Consider the following 19,654-nt stretch of genomic DNA (forward strand, 5'->3'; position numbering starts at 1 on the left):
CCCTTTTTAAATTTTTATCTTTTTATTTTCATCTCATTATATAGAGCGTTGTGCCAATATATAAGAGCTTTAACTTTCCTATAGATGAAGTCATTGGGGAGTTACCATCAAATTTTGAGCACAGGAATGAAATAATCTGCTTTAGGTTTTTAAAGTCTCAATTTAACAGCTTTATTACGATCAGACTACAGAGGTATTAAGGGCGGAAACTGGGAGGCCAGTTATGTAGGAGGTTGTAACAATTATCTAGGCAGGAGATAATGGTAACTTGGACCAAGGTGGTAATGGTGCAAATGGTGAGAAGTTGTCAGATAATGGATACATTTCAAATGATGAAAACGATCTTGTACATCTCTTATTATATATGAGATGTAAAAGACTATAGGAGGAGTGATTTTTGCAGGGAGAAAACCAGTTTAGGACATAATAAAATTGAGATGCCTATTAGACATGCACATTGAAAATATCCGTAGGAAGTGGATATGTATGGAGCTGGAGTAGAGATGAACAGTATGGGCTGGAGATATAAATTGGGGCGTGATCAGTGTTTAAATAGTGTGAAATAAAACTGAATTAAATTGTGAAAGAGGTGAGTATTGATAGAGAAGTGGTAAGAATACAGAGCTTTGGGGCACTCCTTGCAGGTCAGAAAAATAAGGATGAGCTGAGCTAGTTGAGAGGACACCAGTAGAGAAGAATGACTAGTGAAGTTGGAGGAAAACCCAGTGTGTATCTTGAAAAGGATGCATTTCGAAGTGGAAGGAGTGGTTAACCATCAAATACTACTGATCAAGAAGAATATTGAGAATGACTTTCGGATTTTAAAATCCACAGGTCACTGGTAATCCTGACCAGGACCATATTCAGGGGTATACGGTGAAGATTAAAAAAAAAGACTTTCTGGATTCATTAGAAAATGGGAAGAGAGGAATTAAAATGACAAAATACGGACAATTTTTTGAGGGTTTTTTTTCCTTCTCTTTGGTGGGGGACAGAGAAATGGTACAGTTAACTTGGAGGAAATCGTGGGGTCAGAAGAATCCTTTTTTTCAAAATGAAAGAAATTACAGTGTGTTTGTATACTTAGAAGAATGAGTTACTAGCGGGGAAATTGATGATGCAAGAAGTGAGAAAGACAGAGCAGTGTCCATAAGAAGGTCAGAAAGGCATGGGATACAATGTGCAAGTGGAGGGGGTTTATCCTTAAGAAGACAAAGCGTGGACAATTCATTCATAGTAACAGGAGGGAAAGCAGAATATGGTGAAGGTGGGTGGGTAGACAATAGTGATGGGAACAACTACAAATTCTCTTCTTAACTGCTTCACTTTTTCCCAGCAGCATAGGATGCAGGCTTATCTAGTGAGAGTAAGGATAGTGGGAATGGGGTATTGAATGCGAAGAGAAGAGAAGGTCTGAAAATAAGTCATTTGGAGGTAAATAGCCTGGTGGAAAATTGTTAGGCAGTACCTGAAGGGAAATGTGGAGTTAAGAGTGCTTTTTTTCAAAGATGGGAGAAATTATAACATTTTGTATGCTGTGATGGAAATGACTTAGTAAAGTGAAAAATTGATGACACAGGGAGAGAGACTGAATACATTTCCAGCTGTTTTTGAGGTTAATGGCTGTGGATTTAGGATAAATCACCTTGGTTGGGTGTGTTTCTCTTGCCCTTATCAGTATTCACGTGTTCATGAAGAGTAAATGAGTTGGATTTAACGGGGGCTGAGTTTGGCAAATATGACAGAGGGATAGAGGGGCAAGGAAGTTGAATGATTAATGATGGATCATGGATCTAAGGAGAGATGGGAGGACCATGGTGGGTAAGGAACAGTAAAAAGGAAGTAAAGAAATGACAGAAAATTAGCAGTTCCATCACTACTACTAAAAAAAGTGGGTAATTACCACAACAACCTATACCCAACATGTTAATACTGTCACTTGGAGATAAAGAACAGTTCTCATTTTTCATTAGGAAAGTTTATTTTCTGGATTTAGTTTCACTTGATCAAAAGAATACTTTTCGGTGATTGTGAAATATTTCCCTAAATAAATATTTGGGATTTTTATTTTTATGGAGGTTAGAGAGACGTCTTTAAAAGTAAAATTTTATTGACTTTAGGGAAAGAACAGGAGACAGGGATATCTAAGACATAATAGAGGCTGCACAGTAGGTACTTAGCAGTAATGCAGACCTAAGCACTGTGTTGCCATTGTTTAAAATCTTAGATTGCCTTATGAATGTTGTTGGTTCTTGGTGTGTTTGCACAGAACTTTCTTTGTACTTTATCAGCAGAAATGTTAGGTTTCTAATTTTTTATACTGCCCGGCAAATCAGTATACTTAAGTAAAATGTTGATATTTAATATATCAGAATGTTTTGCTTAATTTTTTAAAGTTTTCATATCATGTCATGAATGTACAGCTTGATAAATTTTCAAACTGAACATACCCATGTAATTAACACATAACTCAATACACAAAATATTACCAGAAGCCCTTGTTGTGTCCCCTTCAATGGTATTTTTCACTTTTTAATTTTTTATTTTGATAAAAATTCAGAATTTTTCATAAAAACTAAAGAATTTCAAGGACAGTATAATATAAAAGAACGTCTATATACTGTTCACCCACATTCACCAGTTATTACCATTTTGCCATGTTTGCTTTATAATTTCTCAGAAAAATAATTTACTTTCTGAAACATTTGAATTGTAGACGTCAGGCCCCTTTACCCCTAAATGCTTCAGCATGTATTTCCTAAAAACAAGGACATTCTGTAACATAATTATAGGATATAACTATCAAACTGAGAAAATCTAATAATTAGTGTTTTAATATAAAAGCCACACATTTTGCCAGTTATTTCAATAATGTCGTTTATGGAAGTTCTTCTCTCCTTGATTTAGGATGCAGTCCAAGATTGTTCATTACAATTAACTTTCTTATCTCTTTATTCTTTAATCTGGGACAGCTTCTCAGACAGTCTTTGTATTTGTTGATATTGAATTTTGAAGAGTACAATCCAGTCATTTAGTTGATGTTTCCTTGTTATTAGTTTCAGATTTTGCTTTTGGGGCAAGAATACTATACAAGTGATGTGTCCTCAGTGCATCAGCCTGGGGGTACATGAGGTCACTTTGTCTCACTAGGGACAATAACTTGAATCACTTATTTGTGGTGGTGTCCTTTGGATTTCTGCACTGCAAAGTAACTATTCTTCCCGTTTGTATTTAATAAGTTATCTGTGAGGAGACCACATAAATATCCTGTTTCTCTAGGAACTTTCCAAGAATTTTAGTATCCATTGATGATTTTTGCTTTAATCAATGACTACTGTAATGGCTGCCAAATAGTGATTATCTAACTCTGTTATTTGTCTTACATTTATTAGTTGGTCTTCTACTTTAAAAAGGAGCTTTTCCATCTCCCCCATTTATTTTATCAGCTAGACTCATTAATTTTTAGTGTGTGTATCTTTGTGTGTGTGTCTTACAAGTATGGCTTATTTGTATGTGTTATATAAACTATGTGTATATAATTTATATACACTGTAATTCATATTCATGCTCAAATTGTTCCAGATTTGGTCCATGGAAACTTCTTCAAACTGGCTCCTGGGACCTTTTGACATGTCCCATAATTTTTTTTGAGGATTTCTTTACTTTCTAGCATGACCCGATGTTCCAGGTTTATCTTATACTCTCCTGGAAGCAGCCGTTTCTTGAAGCACCCTAATGCCTTTTAGTGGTAAATGGTAATTATAGAAACCAAGATCTTGGCACTAGTTTTGCTAGTTGGGATGTCACTATTTCCAGTCTTTTCAACACCCAGAGCTAGGAAAGAACAAGCAATTTCAATAGGAAATTGCCATATGTATATTCTGTTTATAAAATTTTAATCATGCAGTCATCATGTTACTTTTACTTCCAATTTGACACCAGAGGATTCTACTTCTTTTTCCCTATTCCATATTGCATCTCCCTTTTCCCACAGTGAAAACCTAGGTCCCAACACCTTTAATATACATACCCCTTTGCTTCATCTTAAAATACACACAAAATAGATTATAACTTCTATACTTCCCATTACCAAAAAACCCATTAGAGTTTAAGATATCTTGCAACTTTTCTTTTTGTTAGACTGAAGGTATGTAGTCAAAATATTGTGTTTGAAAGTTTTCTTCAGAGTGGTTATATTAATCATTTAAAATACAATTTGATCCAGTCGTCTGTCTGTACTTAATATTAGCATTTCTTTTTCTCCATTCTTATTGACTTAATTATTTTTTGCATGTATAAAACATTTTAACATAGTCCCAAAGGCAAGGCTATCAGAAAGTATACTCAGATTTGTCAGTGTTTCCTGTTTCCTTCAGTCCTGTCAGTAACCAGTTTCTTTTCATCTAGTTTCTGGTTTATTCTTCCTGTATTTCTTTTTACCTAAATAAGCAGATACATAAATATAGTATATATATTTATCCTATTGCTTTGAAAGAGTGTCTTATTAGTCCTTTAAAGGATTGGCAAGAGTGTAAATAGCTGAACTTTTTATGGAATATATCACTAGGGATAACATTAATTTTCTTTAGAATTTCACTTTGAAAGAGTTAAATTATTTTGAAATGGATTTTTATGAAATACATATGTAGTGTAGGTTTTTATGAAACACATGAGAGTGTTATTGTTAACTAGTTACCCTAACAATATTTATATCTATTATTGAAGATTACAGGGAAAGAAATACCAATTTCAAATAAGATTTTGTGAAACTGCAGAAATAAATGTTATTAATTCATGAAAGCATAGAAATTTTTTCTTGATAATATATTATAAGCTCAAGTAAGCACTTGGTTCTTTTCTCAGTTCTGCATTGAGACATCATACCGTCTATGTTGAAAAATATTTCTAAAAATATTTAGAGTTAATAAAATGTTGATAACACATCTATATTTAAATATCCTAGCAGACTCAGTACCACAGCAAGTATTTAATGTGACTTGAAGGGAATAATACTATAGGAACATGCTAAAGGATTTTAGAAAAAGCATGTCAAGGAAAAAAAAAAACAGAACAAGGGGGGTCAGAGGCAACATTATATAAGAAAAAACATAGAAAATTTATCTCGCCAGAAACAGCACCTCTTCTCAGTCTCAGACAAGTACTGCCTCCAGAAAAGCCAATTCAAGCGTTGGGAAGTGGCAGGATCGATATGGGAGGGCCGAATCACCTGATCTAAGGTAAGGCTATTTTTAAACATTGAATACTCCCTGATGTTTAGATCATCAGTGTTGTTTTGTCTTATTAGTAGGATAATAAATTTTCATTAGACTGTGCGATATTTTTACATCCCCTAAATTATGATTTTTCAGTATAGAATTGAGGGTTTTTTTAAGTTACTTTATAAATCAGCCTTTATCAACTTAATGTGCCTTTCATCTCTCCAGCCTTTTATAATATAAATTGCATGGAACCATGCTAGTGGATGCTCAATAAATGTTTTTTCTGCCCCTTGTTATAGGTTTAATTCTTCTTTCTCATAATACACTCTATTCAAAAATCCCTGGATTTTTTTTACTATTTGTTGAAGAAAATTTACCTTCTAAGTCAGTATTTAGGACCCATAAAATTGGACTCCACTGAATCTTGCCAATCTTTATATCCCAACTACAGTGCATAAACCTGCCATTCCATTAAGTGGTTCTACCAGCTATCCCAGGAAGTACTCTTTCTCTTATTGTTGCTAGGCTTTTACTTCTGATCCCCTCTTCATAGAATTTAGGTGTGTGTTTTAAATCTTAGATTTACAAAGCATACAACCTTGGATATTGTAAACTCTCTGAGCCTTTAAAATGGGAATAATAATTTTTGCTCTAAGGAATATGTTAGGTTATGAAAGTGCATTGCCAGCAGTAACCAGTCTGAGCAGTTATGCTTTGCCTAACTTAGAAATATAGACTAAGATACTTTCCTACTTTACCCTTTGAAGTCTTAAACGATGGTATATTTTTGGAGGGTGCTTTGTTTTTGTTGTAGAATTTTAAACTTTGTTCCTGGGCAGCTTGATGTTGTATGCTTATTTTCATTTACAAACTTTAAAATATGTAAATTAGGATCAGATATCTTTGATCATAACACCTAAAAGAAAAGCAGAGGGAAGAAACATCAAAATCTTTTTTTAGATTTTCTTTGAGGTCTTTAAAATATATGCCTCATGAGTAGTAAGAATTTCTAGTCAACATGCTGTGATAGGATTTCTTGTTAGAGAATAAGCTTAGTCATTCTCAAAAGCAGACAGTCGTCTCAAAGTCAAGAGTATTTTCACTTTTTAAAGTATCCAAACTGTAAGTATAGTAATTGATGAAGACAGAAATATGTTTTCTATATTCTTAGAATAGTGCGAGTTGCATATGTTGCTTTAACAGGTTATAGAATGAAAAGTTGCGTATCTTACTATAAAAGTATTCTGACATTTTTTCATATGTATTATACAATATTGATCTTAGTTTTTAAAACTGAAATTCTCCTTGAAGAACCAATAGAGATTTCAAGAGATATATTTCAAAGAAAAGTCTATATTTCTCTGGAACTGAAAGTTTAATAGCAGTCCTAATAATAAAATTTCTATATGATAATTAACTTGGTTACTATAGCGCATAGTGCAGAAACACTTGGATTTACATTTAATCTGTCCAGCCATGTGGACAGCCTGTTTAGTGATCTCAAAAGGACCAGACAATTAAGAGCTTTCATTTCGTCATGCTTCTCTTGGTAATGAATCAGTATCCGTCTTTGTGTATAAAGAATAACTACTTTTTTTTTTTTTTAATGAAAGGCCCTTCTCTGTCCTCGTAGTTTTTTGTTCTTCTTTTATTTTTTTTAAATGTTTTTATTGGGGAATACTGGGGAACAGTGTGTTTTTCCTGGGCCCATCAGCTCCAAGTCATTGTTCTTCAATCTAGTTGTGGAGGGCGCAGCTCACTGCCCATGTGGGAATCGAACCAGCAAGCCTGTTGTTAAGAGCTTGCGCTCTGACCAGTAGAGCCATCCAGCCATCCCAATAACTACTTTCTTAAACTCATTGCTGTTTCATGGCATAAATCCTGGATTTGGATATTAGGTTTAGTTTTAGGATAGTGCCCTAAAATCTCTGAGCCTCTTGTTTCCACATTTGTGAAAATGACAGGGCTAGACTGTGTTATCTAAGTGTCCTTTTAATCCTGAAATTCTTTATTTTCTGGTTAATCCCTGGTATACATAGAAAACGAAATATGAGAAATTGGGGAATTTGCCCAAATTTATGGTTAATTAAGGTAAAGCAGGGCTAGAATCTCATGTTTTCTGCTTTTAATACCTGCAGTTCAGGCATGTTGACTTTCAAAAGCAAAGATATAGGAAATACTTAGAAATCAGTTATTTTTAAAGTTACTTTAAACTTTATATTTGTTTTTTGCTAATATTTTAATATCTGAAATTCCTTTTATATCAATCATTTGACTTAGAGTGTTTTCCTTAAAATAGTTGCTTTTGATACAATAGTTTGTTTCTTAAAATAAGATGGCTAGTTTATGGAGAAAATATCAGTTCTCATCTGAAAGTGATATATCTCAGTGCTTATATTATATAATCCTTGTGCCGCCCCGCCCCTCCCACCTCCCCACCCCAAAAAAGGTGCTTTGGAAACATAGAAAACTTACTCTGATTTTTTATGATTAGCCTCAGGGAATGTAAGTAGCAGGAAATTTGACACTATTTTCAATATGTATTTTATGCTTTTGAAAATTAACAAAGAAACCTTTGGATAAAAGATACTTTTCTCTTTTGAAGTGGTACCTGCACGCAGGCGCGCGCGCGCGCGCGCGCGCACACACACACACACACACAATTTTCTTATAGCGTAAGATAGAAAATGAGATTCCAGCTCTTACATAATTAATGTAACTGAGAAATGTGGAGGTTTTTTCTTTTTATTTATTTATTGGGGAACAGTGTGTTTCTCCAAGGCCCATCAGCTCCAAGTTGTTGTCCTTCTATCTAGTTGTGGAGGGTGCAGCTCACTGGCCCATGTGGGAATCGAACCGGCAACCCTGTTGTTAAGTGCTCGAGCTCTAACCACCTGAGCCATCTGGCTTCCCTTTTTTGTTTTTGTTTTTTGAAGCCTTTCTTAAGTCTCTTTGTGAAGAGCAATTAAACAATGGTTGCGATCCTTTTCTTAAATTGCTGTATTCAGAGACTCAGACTTCTTATACTTGTTCCTTTTAACTTATATAATACAGTGTTTTTCTGTTTGTTTCTGTTTTCTATTTATTTAATAGTACTCTTCGAGCTAAACAGTTATCTTTCATTGGTGCAAGTTTGTCTTATAAATTGAGATTTGTAACTCTTGTAAAGCCAGTTAGTAAGGAGAATGAAGCAGTTTTAATGAACAGAGAAAATTGAAATTGGCAATATGGATGATCCTCTGATCTTATACTAATGTCTAGTTTATTTCTGTGTTTTGTTTCCAATAATACCAAATTCTGCTTTACGTAATTAGTTGCAGATTCTAGGTGGTTTTGTTGCGCTTGTTTTTCAGTATCAGAATGCTTTTTAACCAATTCAGACTCTTGAAAGAGGAATAGTAAAAATTGTTTTTCAGTGTAGAACCACTAAAATATTTAAACGTACTTGCATTTCTTACAAGAGACAAACAGAAAGCTAATAAAACTAGATGTTAAGTGAACATTAAAGCTAAGACCTTCTCATTTGTTTCTGCACTACTTATTATATATATCTTGATGAAATAATGTACTGAAAAGATGCACTTGTACTCTACCTTCATGGCATTTGATTGAGCTCTCTGTGTTGCTGTATTGTGTAGCTTGTCAGATTTTGTGATGTAGACACATGGAGATCTTTATTTTAAAAAAACAAAATCCTGTAGAATGATACATTTTCCTATCAGTGGTACAATTGCAAAATTAAGCATAAATATAGCAGGTAAAGCTTAATTATGCACAAAACTGAGTACAGATAACTGCCCCAATGAACACATTTCTGTCTTCCAGTGAGGAGAATTTTAGCACATTTCACCTTTAGGCACTTAAGTTTTTTTGTTTGTTTTTATATAGCTTAAAAAGTAACCATTTTAAAAACTCAGGCCCCAGAAAATTAGCATGGAAAGTACTTCTTGTTGAAGAAGGGGAGGGTTTTGGAGTTGGTCTTACCCCAGCCTGAATCCTGGTGCTGGCACTTGACCTACACAAAAGAGCCTCTTTCCACAAGTGTGAAAATGAAGCTAATTGTGCTTATAACTTACTTGCAATGTACTTGTGGATTAAATAATTTCTAAGCTTCTGAACGCACTTTTTGCAGGGCACCCAGTAAGTGTTAGGTCCCTTTGGATCTCTGCTCCTATCATAGCATTTGTTAGTCTTTTAAAATGTAATACCGATAGAAACCAAATTATGTGTTCTGAAGACGATTTTAAATTCTGTGATTCTTATTTTGGACATATATTACTTGTGGTTTTTATTTTGGATATATATTTTCTAGACAGGTTTTTTGATTAATAACTTTTCACCTGAAAAATAGAATACATTAAATTTTCTTTATAAACTATGTATATACTATCGAGAAAATGATTCTTGTGCTTTTGAAAGTAAAATAAAAGGTATAGAAGCAGTACTGTGTCAATTCACAAAACTCAAAAGATCAATATAAAAATATCTATGTAATGGATGACATCTTTACCTTAATTATCAGCCCTTGATAGGTATGACTTTATATTGAATAGTAAGGAGTTAAATGTTAATTTTTATCAACTACTTTAAATTCTTTCTAGAGGAGAACAAAATGTAAGTTTCTTCCTTGGGCATATAGTCCTCAATTTTGGCTATGTATTGGAATTACCTTAAAAAAATTTCAGTAGTCTGGTGTGCACTTTGGGCATTGGGATTCTTAAAAGCTCCCCAGATGATTCTGACGTGCAGGCAGAATTGAGAACCACTGATTTAGAGACTGGATTCTGGCTTAGCATAAAGATAAAAATCAAATGTTAACTGAGCATCTTGTATTTTGCAGTAAAATGGTAGATTTCGCTACAATGAGAACTGACATTTCATAGCATTTTAGAGCCTCACAGAGCCCTTTCCTATAGGTGACTCTCATTTAATTTATGTTCTTTGTCTCTTAGAAAGACTTTTTGTTGGTAACCAGTATCAAAAGTGGACCACGCTAATTCTGTTGCAACGATATTGGTAGATAGTATATTTGCCAAATTGGAATCCTGCATATATTCTCTCTTCATTCTTTCTCTGCTCGTGTTCTTCCCTCTATCTAAAATGTCTTCTCACCCTATGTGACTAAATCTATTCTATATGTCTTTCGAGGTTCATCTCTTTACTAAGTAGCCTTAAAAAATGGTATACTAAGTTTTCATGCAGAATTGTTAATAGCCATCTGTTTAGATGTATGACCTGAGTTAGAGTAAGTGCATCTGTCTTTAACTTGGGAATATGAAATTGCCACATCTGACTTTTTTTTTTTCCTGGAGAATATACCCTTGAACTATCTGCTGCCCAGTTCTTATTAGAAGCTGTGCTGTGAGAAAACAACATTAATAGATTTCCTCAAGGATATGTGCTTCATTCTTTTAGAATTGTGGTTCTGAACTTTGTTTGAACAGTAACACCTTTGAAAATTTGCTGCAAACTGGACTCTTGCCTGAAAAATACATGCATGCACATGCATATATATACATACACACACATATATAATGTATGTGTGCGTGTATGTGTGTGTGTATATATATATATATATATATATATATATATATATGTTCAGAGACCTGATCTTTCTGTATCCCAGGTATTCCAGTTAAGGACTCTTGCTCTAATGTACAGTTAAATCCTTAGATCGAGCCTGATGATTAAGAGGGCTGTATACTTAGACCACATTGTTTTGCTTCCCTGATTAAATTACTTTTATTGAATTGTTGTTAACGCTTCACCCAGTATTGAACATTTTGAGAAATAGCTCTGTGGAATTCACTTCTGTTTTCGTTAACAGTAACATTGGAAACTGTCCCTATTGCAGTGTTTTTTCAAAGCATGAGATTAGTGGGAGATTAGTCCATTAGTGGGGTGTGAAATTAATTTGGTGGTCTCAGCCACCAAATATTTCTTGGTTTTGTATTATTATTTTTCTGTTATATTTAAATATTAATAAAATCATATTTCATTTTAATGTTATTCTTTTTCCTTTAGAAGTAAATACTGTTTCATCAAAGTTTTGGTTTTTTATGTAATATGTATATTGGATTGCTGTGCAAACTATTTCTTAAAAGACTGTGTTTTGTGGTCTTAAAAAGTTTTAAAGACTACTGTACTGTATCATACTTAAGATGGACTCAAAGAAGTTTTTTTCTCTTATTTCTCATCTGTAAAATGGGAATAATAATAGTTGCTATCTCATAGGGTTATTATAAGGAGTAAATATAGACAGTCCCCGCCTTACCATAGTTTGACTCAACAAGTTTTTTACTTTATGGTGGCACAGAAGTGATAGATACGCAGTCTGTAGAAACTGTACTTTGAATTTTGATGTTTGATCTTTTCCTGGGCTAGTGATACGTGGTACGATGCTCTCCGGACGCTGGGCAGTGGCAGCTACATGATTTCGCCCTGTTCCAGGCTAATGTAGGTTTTCTGAGCACGAGGCTAGGTCGGCTGAGTTATGATGTTCGGAGTGTAAGGGTGTTAATTGCACTTCAACTTAACAATATTTAACAGTATTAATAGTATTACCAGAAAAAGCAATCTTCAGAGATAATGCTTTGTTTTTATCTTATGCTTATTAAAAATTTTTGTTAAAAGTGATGTCCTTTATTTTGGCTATTAAAAAATAAGCTCAGAGATAAATTTGTGGCAAAAGATTAATAACTAACCTTTTGTCTATCTTCCCTTGGCTTTGATTTTGTCATTTTTAAAATTTATGTTGTATCTGTAAGCAGCCCTCATACCCTTCTTTAATATCAGAATCATCAAAATACGACATTTTAATTTTAGTACTAATTCTATTGTAATATCAGAGATGTTTTCATACTCATCTGTGCCAGGAAGAAAGGTAGAGGCTCTTGTGAACATTCACAGCCTGTATTAAACTGTAGATTAATGAAACTAGATATCACTATGGTTAGTTTCTCTTTCAGCTTTTTTACTGTGTGATTGAATCCAATAGAGAAGAGAATCTTGATGGCTGCATTCGTTGTCTGCCTAATTGAACAAATTTGTAAGCCCAGTTAAACCTGTACTACGTGAAAATCCAAGTTACAGAAAACCTTTAGTAGAGCAAAACTCTATTAAGCCCTTTTATGTATTGAAATAAAAAGTACTATATCAAAAACTTGGAATAATACGGTTCAATATTGTTTGCCATAAAGTAGCATCAGAATAACATTGGATTGTTTATTTATCTATGTTAAATATGTGCTTTTTGTTACTCGATACATACTTAAGTATGTGTCATAAAATATTTCTAACAAAATGGTAACCTTCACATTTCTGACTAAGATAAATTAATTTATATGGTAAAAATGCCATATTTTATGGAGGTGTCATTTTTATGGAAATGTAAGGAATTAAAAATTTCTGGGCTCCCTGTAGAGATACATATTTTTTAAGGCTGGTTTCTCTTTTCTGTGTATTTGGAAGCATAGTACTTGCTATTTTGAATCTTTAGTGATTAAATAATCCATTTAAAACTGAAAAAATAATTGGACTTCTCTGGCAGTATTTAAGATAAACTTTATGAAATAAGTACTCCCATTTGCCCAAAAATTTTTAATAGCAGAAGTCCTTAGAAGTCCATGGTGAAAGGTAATAGAAATCTTTGCCCCGGCACAAAAATTGGAGTGTTATATCTAGATTTAATGTTTGCTACTTTTAATAGTTTGGAGATTTGTAATCCAAATTGCAAATCCAAACAAATTTGTGAGAATTTGTTCTTAATGGGAATAAATTTTAAAAGGTGGTAAGGGGAGAATCCAGCAAATGGGAATAGAAAAGAATGAAAAAGGAAACAGTAGAGTAGAAATGAAGATTTTTTACAGTGAAGTCTGTGTAGCAATAAATGATGAGGGAAAGAAATCCTGGCCTCAGAATACACACCTTTATCTGTTAAGATGTTGAAATCTGAGATGTGTACATATATCAGAGAGCTGACGCATGTGCTTTGACATGAAATTTATAGTGGTCATAGCTTTGTAATTTAAGCTTTAGGGGAAAAAATAGGAGCAACAGATTTGTTTTATCTGAGAGGTATTTTGATTTTTTTAATGTACGAATATTAGGATAGCTTCCCAGCTGTATTGAAGGGTACAAGTTAAGTGAAATCACTCCTGATCTTTGAGATCACGAGGGAACCAAGGAAGTCAGTGACCCAGGCATAAAATCAGAAAGACTTGAACATTTTTCTTTTTTTTTTTTTGTATTGAAATGATAGAGAACAGAAGTCTTCAGCAGGCAAGATGGTAAGTGGGACTTGACTATGTAAAGACGTTTGAAGTACCATTGTGTACTTGTTATATGGCTGTCTTTGTTTTTGTGAGCATAAATTTATTGGACTTTTCCAAGCTCCACTTGAGACAAACTTTCACTAATTCTTATTTTTCCAGAAGTCTTAAATTTCTCAAAGGCCAATTATTTTGCTGTAAGGCATGCATGATGTTTCAAGGGAAAGGTTCTGTAAGCTTTGGAGTCATACTCAGATTTGAAACTTAGTCTTGTCATTTATTACTGAGGTCAGTGACATAACTCTGGGCCCTAGCTTTATCATTTCTCACAAGTATACAGTAATTTTTTAAGTTAAGGGTTATTGTGAGGTTTAGGTATACTACGTAGGCACTCAACAAATGGTAGCTGCTGTTTTTAGTCATTTAAGGAACTTAACTGGTGACTGGAAGGATCTGTGGTACTCTAATTGTTTTACTTTTATAAATGTTTAAAGGTAGAATTGTTCAGAACTGAAATACAGATGAAGAGAAATTAATCTTATTCATATCTATTTTTCATTGCCTGTTGATTCCTATAGGTGACTTTTATATCTTGTTAAGCATGTATACTTTTATAAAGTCCTTATCTATACTAAATGGCTGTCAATATTTTATTTTTACTTTAACGTATTAGATTTTCCTATTAAATTTAAGCATTATTTTGTGATAGACTGTTTTCCATCTATTCATCTACTTTCATGTATTGTAAATACAATTGGAGGTGGGGCAGGCATTAATTATTTGATTTTTTCTATCTAAAGGCAAGTTATCAGAAATGGAAAACTGGTTCCCTTTTTATGCTTTCTAAACTTGGAATAAATCACTAAGGAAATTGTCCTGTGTGTACTAAAATGAGTATTACTTCTTCCCAAGCCTTGTTGGGGAGTTTCTAAAATTTTCTGTAATACTGTGGTATGTGTTACATTATAGTGGCCCAAAATTTTTATTCCCATTTGTTTAGCATTTGCTACCTGATTCAGTTCCTCAAAGATAAATTCAGTTGGATGCTATTAAAAATAGTAAATTTAGAAGAAAACATATAAAAATACTTAAAATTTAACATGATCATTGTTGGGTGTGTTGCTGTGAGCTCATTAATATAATAAAACAGTTTTTATGACAGTTCAAAGTAGCGAGATCTAATTCAGTGAAGTTTTTTCAATGTGTATTGTAATCTGATTTTATTTGAAGTACATTACAAAGGGTTGTAGATTTTATTTCTTACCTAATATTTGTATTCTTTTTCAAACATCTAGTTAGGTGAAACTGAATTGATTCAATTTTTATGTTACAGGAGATTACCTGGGGCAATTGATGTTATTGGTCAGACTATAACCATCAGTCGAGTAGAAGGAAGGCGACGGGCAAATGAAAACAGCAACATACAGGTTTAGTATTTTAAAATATACTTTTTAACTGAAAAATTATATACGTGTTTTAATTTATTCATTATGCATTCATAGTGCTATATAATGTGTTAGGTGCTGCAAAGAGATATAAAATGTGGAATCAGTTACCTTTTTATTACAAAAGTTGTTTCATTTAGAATTTATAACCTTTGGGTCTTTCATAGTAAGATTTCTTTCTCCTTGTTATAAACATAATAAATAGGCTCATTGGACAAAAAGAGGAAAATATGAGAAAACTTTAAATAAAAAAATAAAACCACCCATAATTCTACCATCTAAAGTTAACCACTTTTAACATTCTAGTACGTCTCTTCCTTGTCACTTAGCAAGATTGGGATACTATTATATTTTTGTGTGTCTTTTTTTTTTTTTCATTTGAAATTATTTACATTTTCCCATATTAAAAATATGATTTAAATCTCTTTATGATAGCTTTATTGTATGGGTATAGCATAATTTAATGTGACATTTTGGGGGGAAGTAGATTGCCTTTGTTTTCAAGTGAAAGAATGAAGGAAGATGAGTTATTTAGTAACTTGGTTAATTCAAGTTAGAGCTTTAGCAACTGAGACTTTCAGCTATTAGCTCGGCCACACTTTATTACTTATTTCCTTTTTCTTAGTCTTTTCCAAAGTCTTTTGATTTTTATTACCTTTAATAAATTAGTCATGTAAAATTTTCTTTTTAGCATCTTTAAAGGTAAATCATTTCTAAAATGAAGATAGTGCTCTTTTGCCCTACCGTTGAAATGCTATGATTTCTTAAAATCTGTTCCCTACTTTAAAAAATAGCTGATTAGCATTTTTTACAGAAATTATTGTACTTAAATGTAGGAAATGTTAACAAAAGGAAGGATTATATGTTTAAATGATACGTGTTAGCCTATCAAGGATTTGAGAAGTATGAATTAGATATACAGTATTATGTTTCCTGTTTTTGCTATTTCCCAAATGTTGTTTGCACATTAGGATCCATTAGGGAGCTTGTCAAAAATCCAAATTTCTAGGTCCCACTCTCCTGTAAATTTGATGCTTGTCTCTTACCTGTTCACACGGATCAGTATTTTGTGTACTTTTACTTTTCAAGTATAAACCTTTGTTCTTAAAGCTACAAGGGTCATAGGGAAAAGTTGTTTATATATCTGGCTGCCTGTTACTTGCACCCTGTTGATGCATGCTTTACCTTCTCTTCCTTTGTGACCTGGTGGTGATAGGCCCTTGTACAGTAAATATCTGGTTCTGTTGCCATGTTAATTTCTTAATGCTAGTATCTGTGACTGATCATTGGCTTAATTTGAACAGGTAAACTTCGCTTGGGTGACAAAAATAATACATGTTGCATTATATTTATAAAGTACTTGTCTCTTGTTTAAAATATTTTTATCACGTAATTATTTCTTATTAACCATTTTTATAATGATTCAATTTTTCATACGCTTTGAATATGTGTGAGTATATACTCACATCTGTGTATATACACACATAGCACACACATAGAAAAATGAGTCCCACCTCCCCAAAATATGTGTATGTGAATAAAACTTTATTTTGTTTCTTAGATTAATTGTAATTAATTTACTGAGTTTAATTCAGATAAGAACATTTATTCATCTTTTCAATAAATTATGCTGTAATTTTAGGTCCTTTCTGAAAGATCTGCTACTGAAGTGGACAACAATTTTAGCAAACCACCTCCGTTCTTCCCCCCGGGAGCTCCTCCCACCCATCTGCCGCCGCCTCCATTTCTTCCGCCTCCTCCCACTGTCAGTACCGCTCCACCTCTGATTCCACCACCAGGTAGGTTTGGAGGAAACAAATAACCTGTGAGTGTTTCTTTTATTTTGAATTTAACAATTAAAATATGTGTTTGAAAATATCTTCATTGATTGCATTGCATTGAAAGTAATAGATATGAAATTCACTATGTTAGGTCTTCAGTAGATTCACACTGAAACAGATACATACATGTCTTCCTGTTTCAGCAAACACAGAGACAGTGCTAACAGAGAGAAGAATGTACAGGACACTAAAACCATGTTCCAAAAATATGATGGTGATCCCCAAAGTAAAATTGCTAATTGTATATTTATAAATCCATATTGAATTGTAAACTACATTAACTTGTTTTGAAGAAAAATTCAAAGATACTTTTATCATTGGAGTAGGTTAAAAAAAAAATTATATCCTGTGAAGAGATTGAAATGAAAATCTCAGTCTGGTCATCTTTATATACTAGTTTCCTTTAAAGACACTGCTTCCGGGTGCCAAGTACCTGGTATTTAACTTCTTTTAAACGAGACAGAAAATAAATGTAAGTTTTAATCATATTTTTAGCCACTTTTGATTATTTATTAAAAACTAGATTAGTGGCAATAGAAAAAATACACAGCTAATCCCTAAATTTTATACTTTTTACTTTTTACCTAGTGGCCTTGGTTATTTTATTCCCAATAAACTTTCAATATTTATCCCCCTTAACCAGTTTTTAATGAAACTAACAAGATCAATTGAGATAATTACTTTTTTCTAGGAAGAATTCCCATAGTAAATAATGAAAATTAGCTGTTGGTCCTAATTAGAATTACATGTGTAATATATGTTAAGATTTGCTTTAGTATAAAATTAGTTTATACTAAAGAGCCGTGTCATGTCTGCTCACTCACTTTGCATTTACAAGAGAGCTGTCTTTGTTTTAAGATACCACTTATGATCAGAGTACCGAGGCAAATAAAATATCTGAATAGTACTTCTCTTAGTCATCTTCGGCCCTACAATGACAACACCTTTAATTCCCTTCTGTTGTCACCTCTACCTTCAAAAAGTATAAGAAAATTATTATGAAAAGTAACTCTGGCTTTAGAGAATCTGTTGTGTCAAAAATAGAGGAAGGAAAGACCTCATAGGTTAGAGGGGCTTACTCCAGACAACTTTACTTCTAAAGTTCAATGAATTTCTTGTTCTAGTAATTTTTGTTCTGAAACCATTCAGAAGTTGGACCCATGATTCTTAGGTGTTTAATATGGTGAGAATTAACTAAATAAAAAGGGAAGGTAATGAGGATTAGTGTTTGTTAAATGAGTTCTTTGTCCTCTGTAAACGATAAAATGTAGAAATAGTTAATTTAGAACATATTTGATTTAATGAGACCAAACGATGATCAATATATGTGATAATAGTCCTTATGCTAGATTGCTTTGTAATCTTTTATTTAAACTTTACTAGTTAGAATACTAAAAGTGATTTAAAAAAATTTTTCTTACTGGCTTATACAGCATATAACAGATGGCTAACATAGTTCAACGTTAGATGTTTATTAAAGTGAGAGAGAGTTGATATGAATTAATGATGAAAAAATACCTCACTGGTATAAGAATATTTTATAGCTCTAGAAGATTCTGCTGCTAGGCAATGGCATTATCTGGTAGTAGGCTTTTTTTCAAAATGATAGAATTACTCCCATTTCTTTGCCATGTAACCTCTGTTTATAAAGATAACAAGTCTTTTAATAACGTTTAGATTATCTGTGGTGTTATACTATTAACAGATTATTTTTCTGTTGCCCTAAGCTATTCATTTCATGTTAATTTTCAACTATGTGCTGTACATATTTTAAATACCTATCCGGATTTCCTTAATACGTACTTCAATTATGTTTCCATGTTGTCGTGTCAGCATTTAAGGAATACAAATTCAGATGAATTCTAATGCTGGTTTAAGCAATTCCTAACTGGTTTATTTGTCGGAGTGAGGTGAGGGAAGTATTTATTGATATACATTAAAACCAAATATTTGTAAGTTGAGGCTAACTGAATTACTCATCTTTACTAGATTGTGAGTTGTTGGAGAGAGTGTAAGACTGTATTTTCATCTGTGTTTCCCCACCGTGCTAATTGCAGATATCTTAAGTATACTTGACATTCCCTAAATATGTTAGCTAATTGAATTAAAAGCATATTTATGTATCTGTAACACAAGGGGTTTTTCAGGTTGATGGTTGGTACAGTCAAACAGGCATTTAGTTACCAATCAGAATGGGCACTGGCTTTAAACAACACTATGGCTCCACAGATACATGGGAGCTGAATGTAGGCCTTGATTAAAGCCACATTTTCAGTTGCCATTTACCACAGAACCACATGATTACAGTATGTTCTATTGAGTTTGCCGTAATTTAGATCACCTTATGAATCATAAGCAGCTAATGAAAGAAAGCTGTGGCTCAGGAGTCTTTTTGTAAGTATTGCTTTAATAAGTAAACTTTTTCTTAGAGAAACCTTGGGTTTTCTTTTTGCTTTGTTGAGAAATATTAAAAGGAAAAAAATTTTTTTGAGAATTTCAACGTATTTAATGTTGCCTTTGTTAACATTAGCTTTAAATGCTAAGTTTTTAAAACTATTGTCCTGTGTATGGTTAGTCAAAGAAGTCATGACGTATTATGCCCATATTTTGGGATGCTACCAGTTTTTTCATAAATAGGGTTAAATGTGTCCAGATTTGCCTAGAAAGTCTTATGTTACACCTTTTGTCCCAGTATAATTATTATTCCTTCAGAAATGCTCTGTTTTGGAGGATAAAATTTATAGCCAACTCTATATTTGGCTCATTGTGTAAATTGATAATTACCCCTTAGCAGTGATGAGATGATAGAGACAATGCTTATTCAAGAGACTGTAATATAGTTAACAGAATAGGAGAGGTATATTGATTCCTCTCCTCCT

At 33.0% G+C, this 19,654-nt stretch overlaps 1 protein-coding gene across 27 annotated transcripts in view; it reads left to right on the forward strand.

The window, feature by feature from the left end:
- FIP1L1 (factor interacting with PAPOLA and CPSF1) overlaps positions 1 to 19,654 on the forward strand; it is a gene marked incomplete at its 3' end in the record, with an annotated part of 64,233 nt that overhangs the window by 19,937 nt on the left and 24,642 nt on the right. For 14 of the 27 annotated variants that reach the window (XM_081047219.1, XM_081047220.1, XM_081047243.1 and 11 more), the window contains 3 exons: positions 5,130 to 5,237; positions 14,823 to 14,916; positions 16,577 to 16,733. In XM_081047219.1, coding sequence (XP_080903345.1) covers positions 5,130 to 5,237; positions 14,823 to 14,916; positions 16,577 to 16,733 — 359 coding nt within the window. The remainder of the gene's footprint in view (positions 1 to 5,129; positions 5,238 to 14,822; positions 14,917 to 16,576; positions 16,734 to 19,654) is intronic. The other 13 variants (XM_081047234.1, XM_081047226.1, XM_081047230.1 and 10 more) reach the window with 1 other exon arrangement.

Source organism: Rhinolophus hipposideros (genome assembly GCF_964194185.1).
Source record: "Rhinolophus hipposideros genome assembly, chromosome: 1".
NCBI classification, from domain to species: domain Eukaryota; kingdom Metazoa; phylum Chordata; class Mammalia; order Chiroptera; family Rhinolophidae; genus Rhinolophus; species Rhinolophus hipposideros.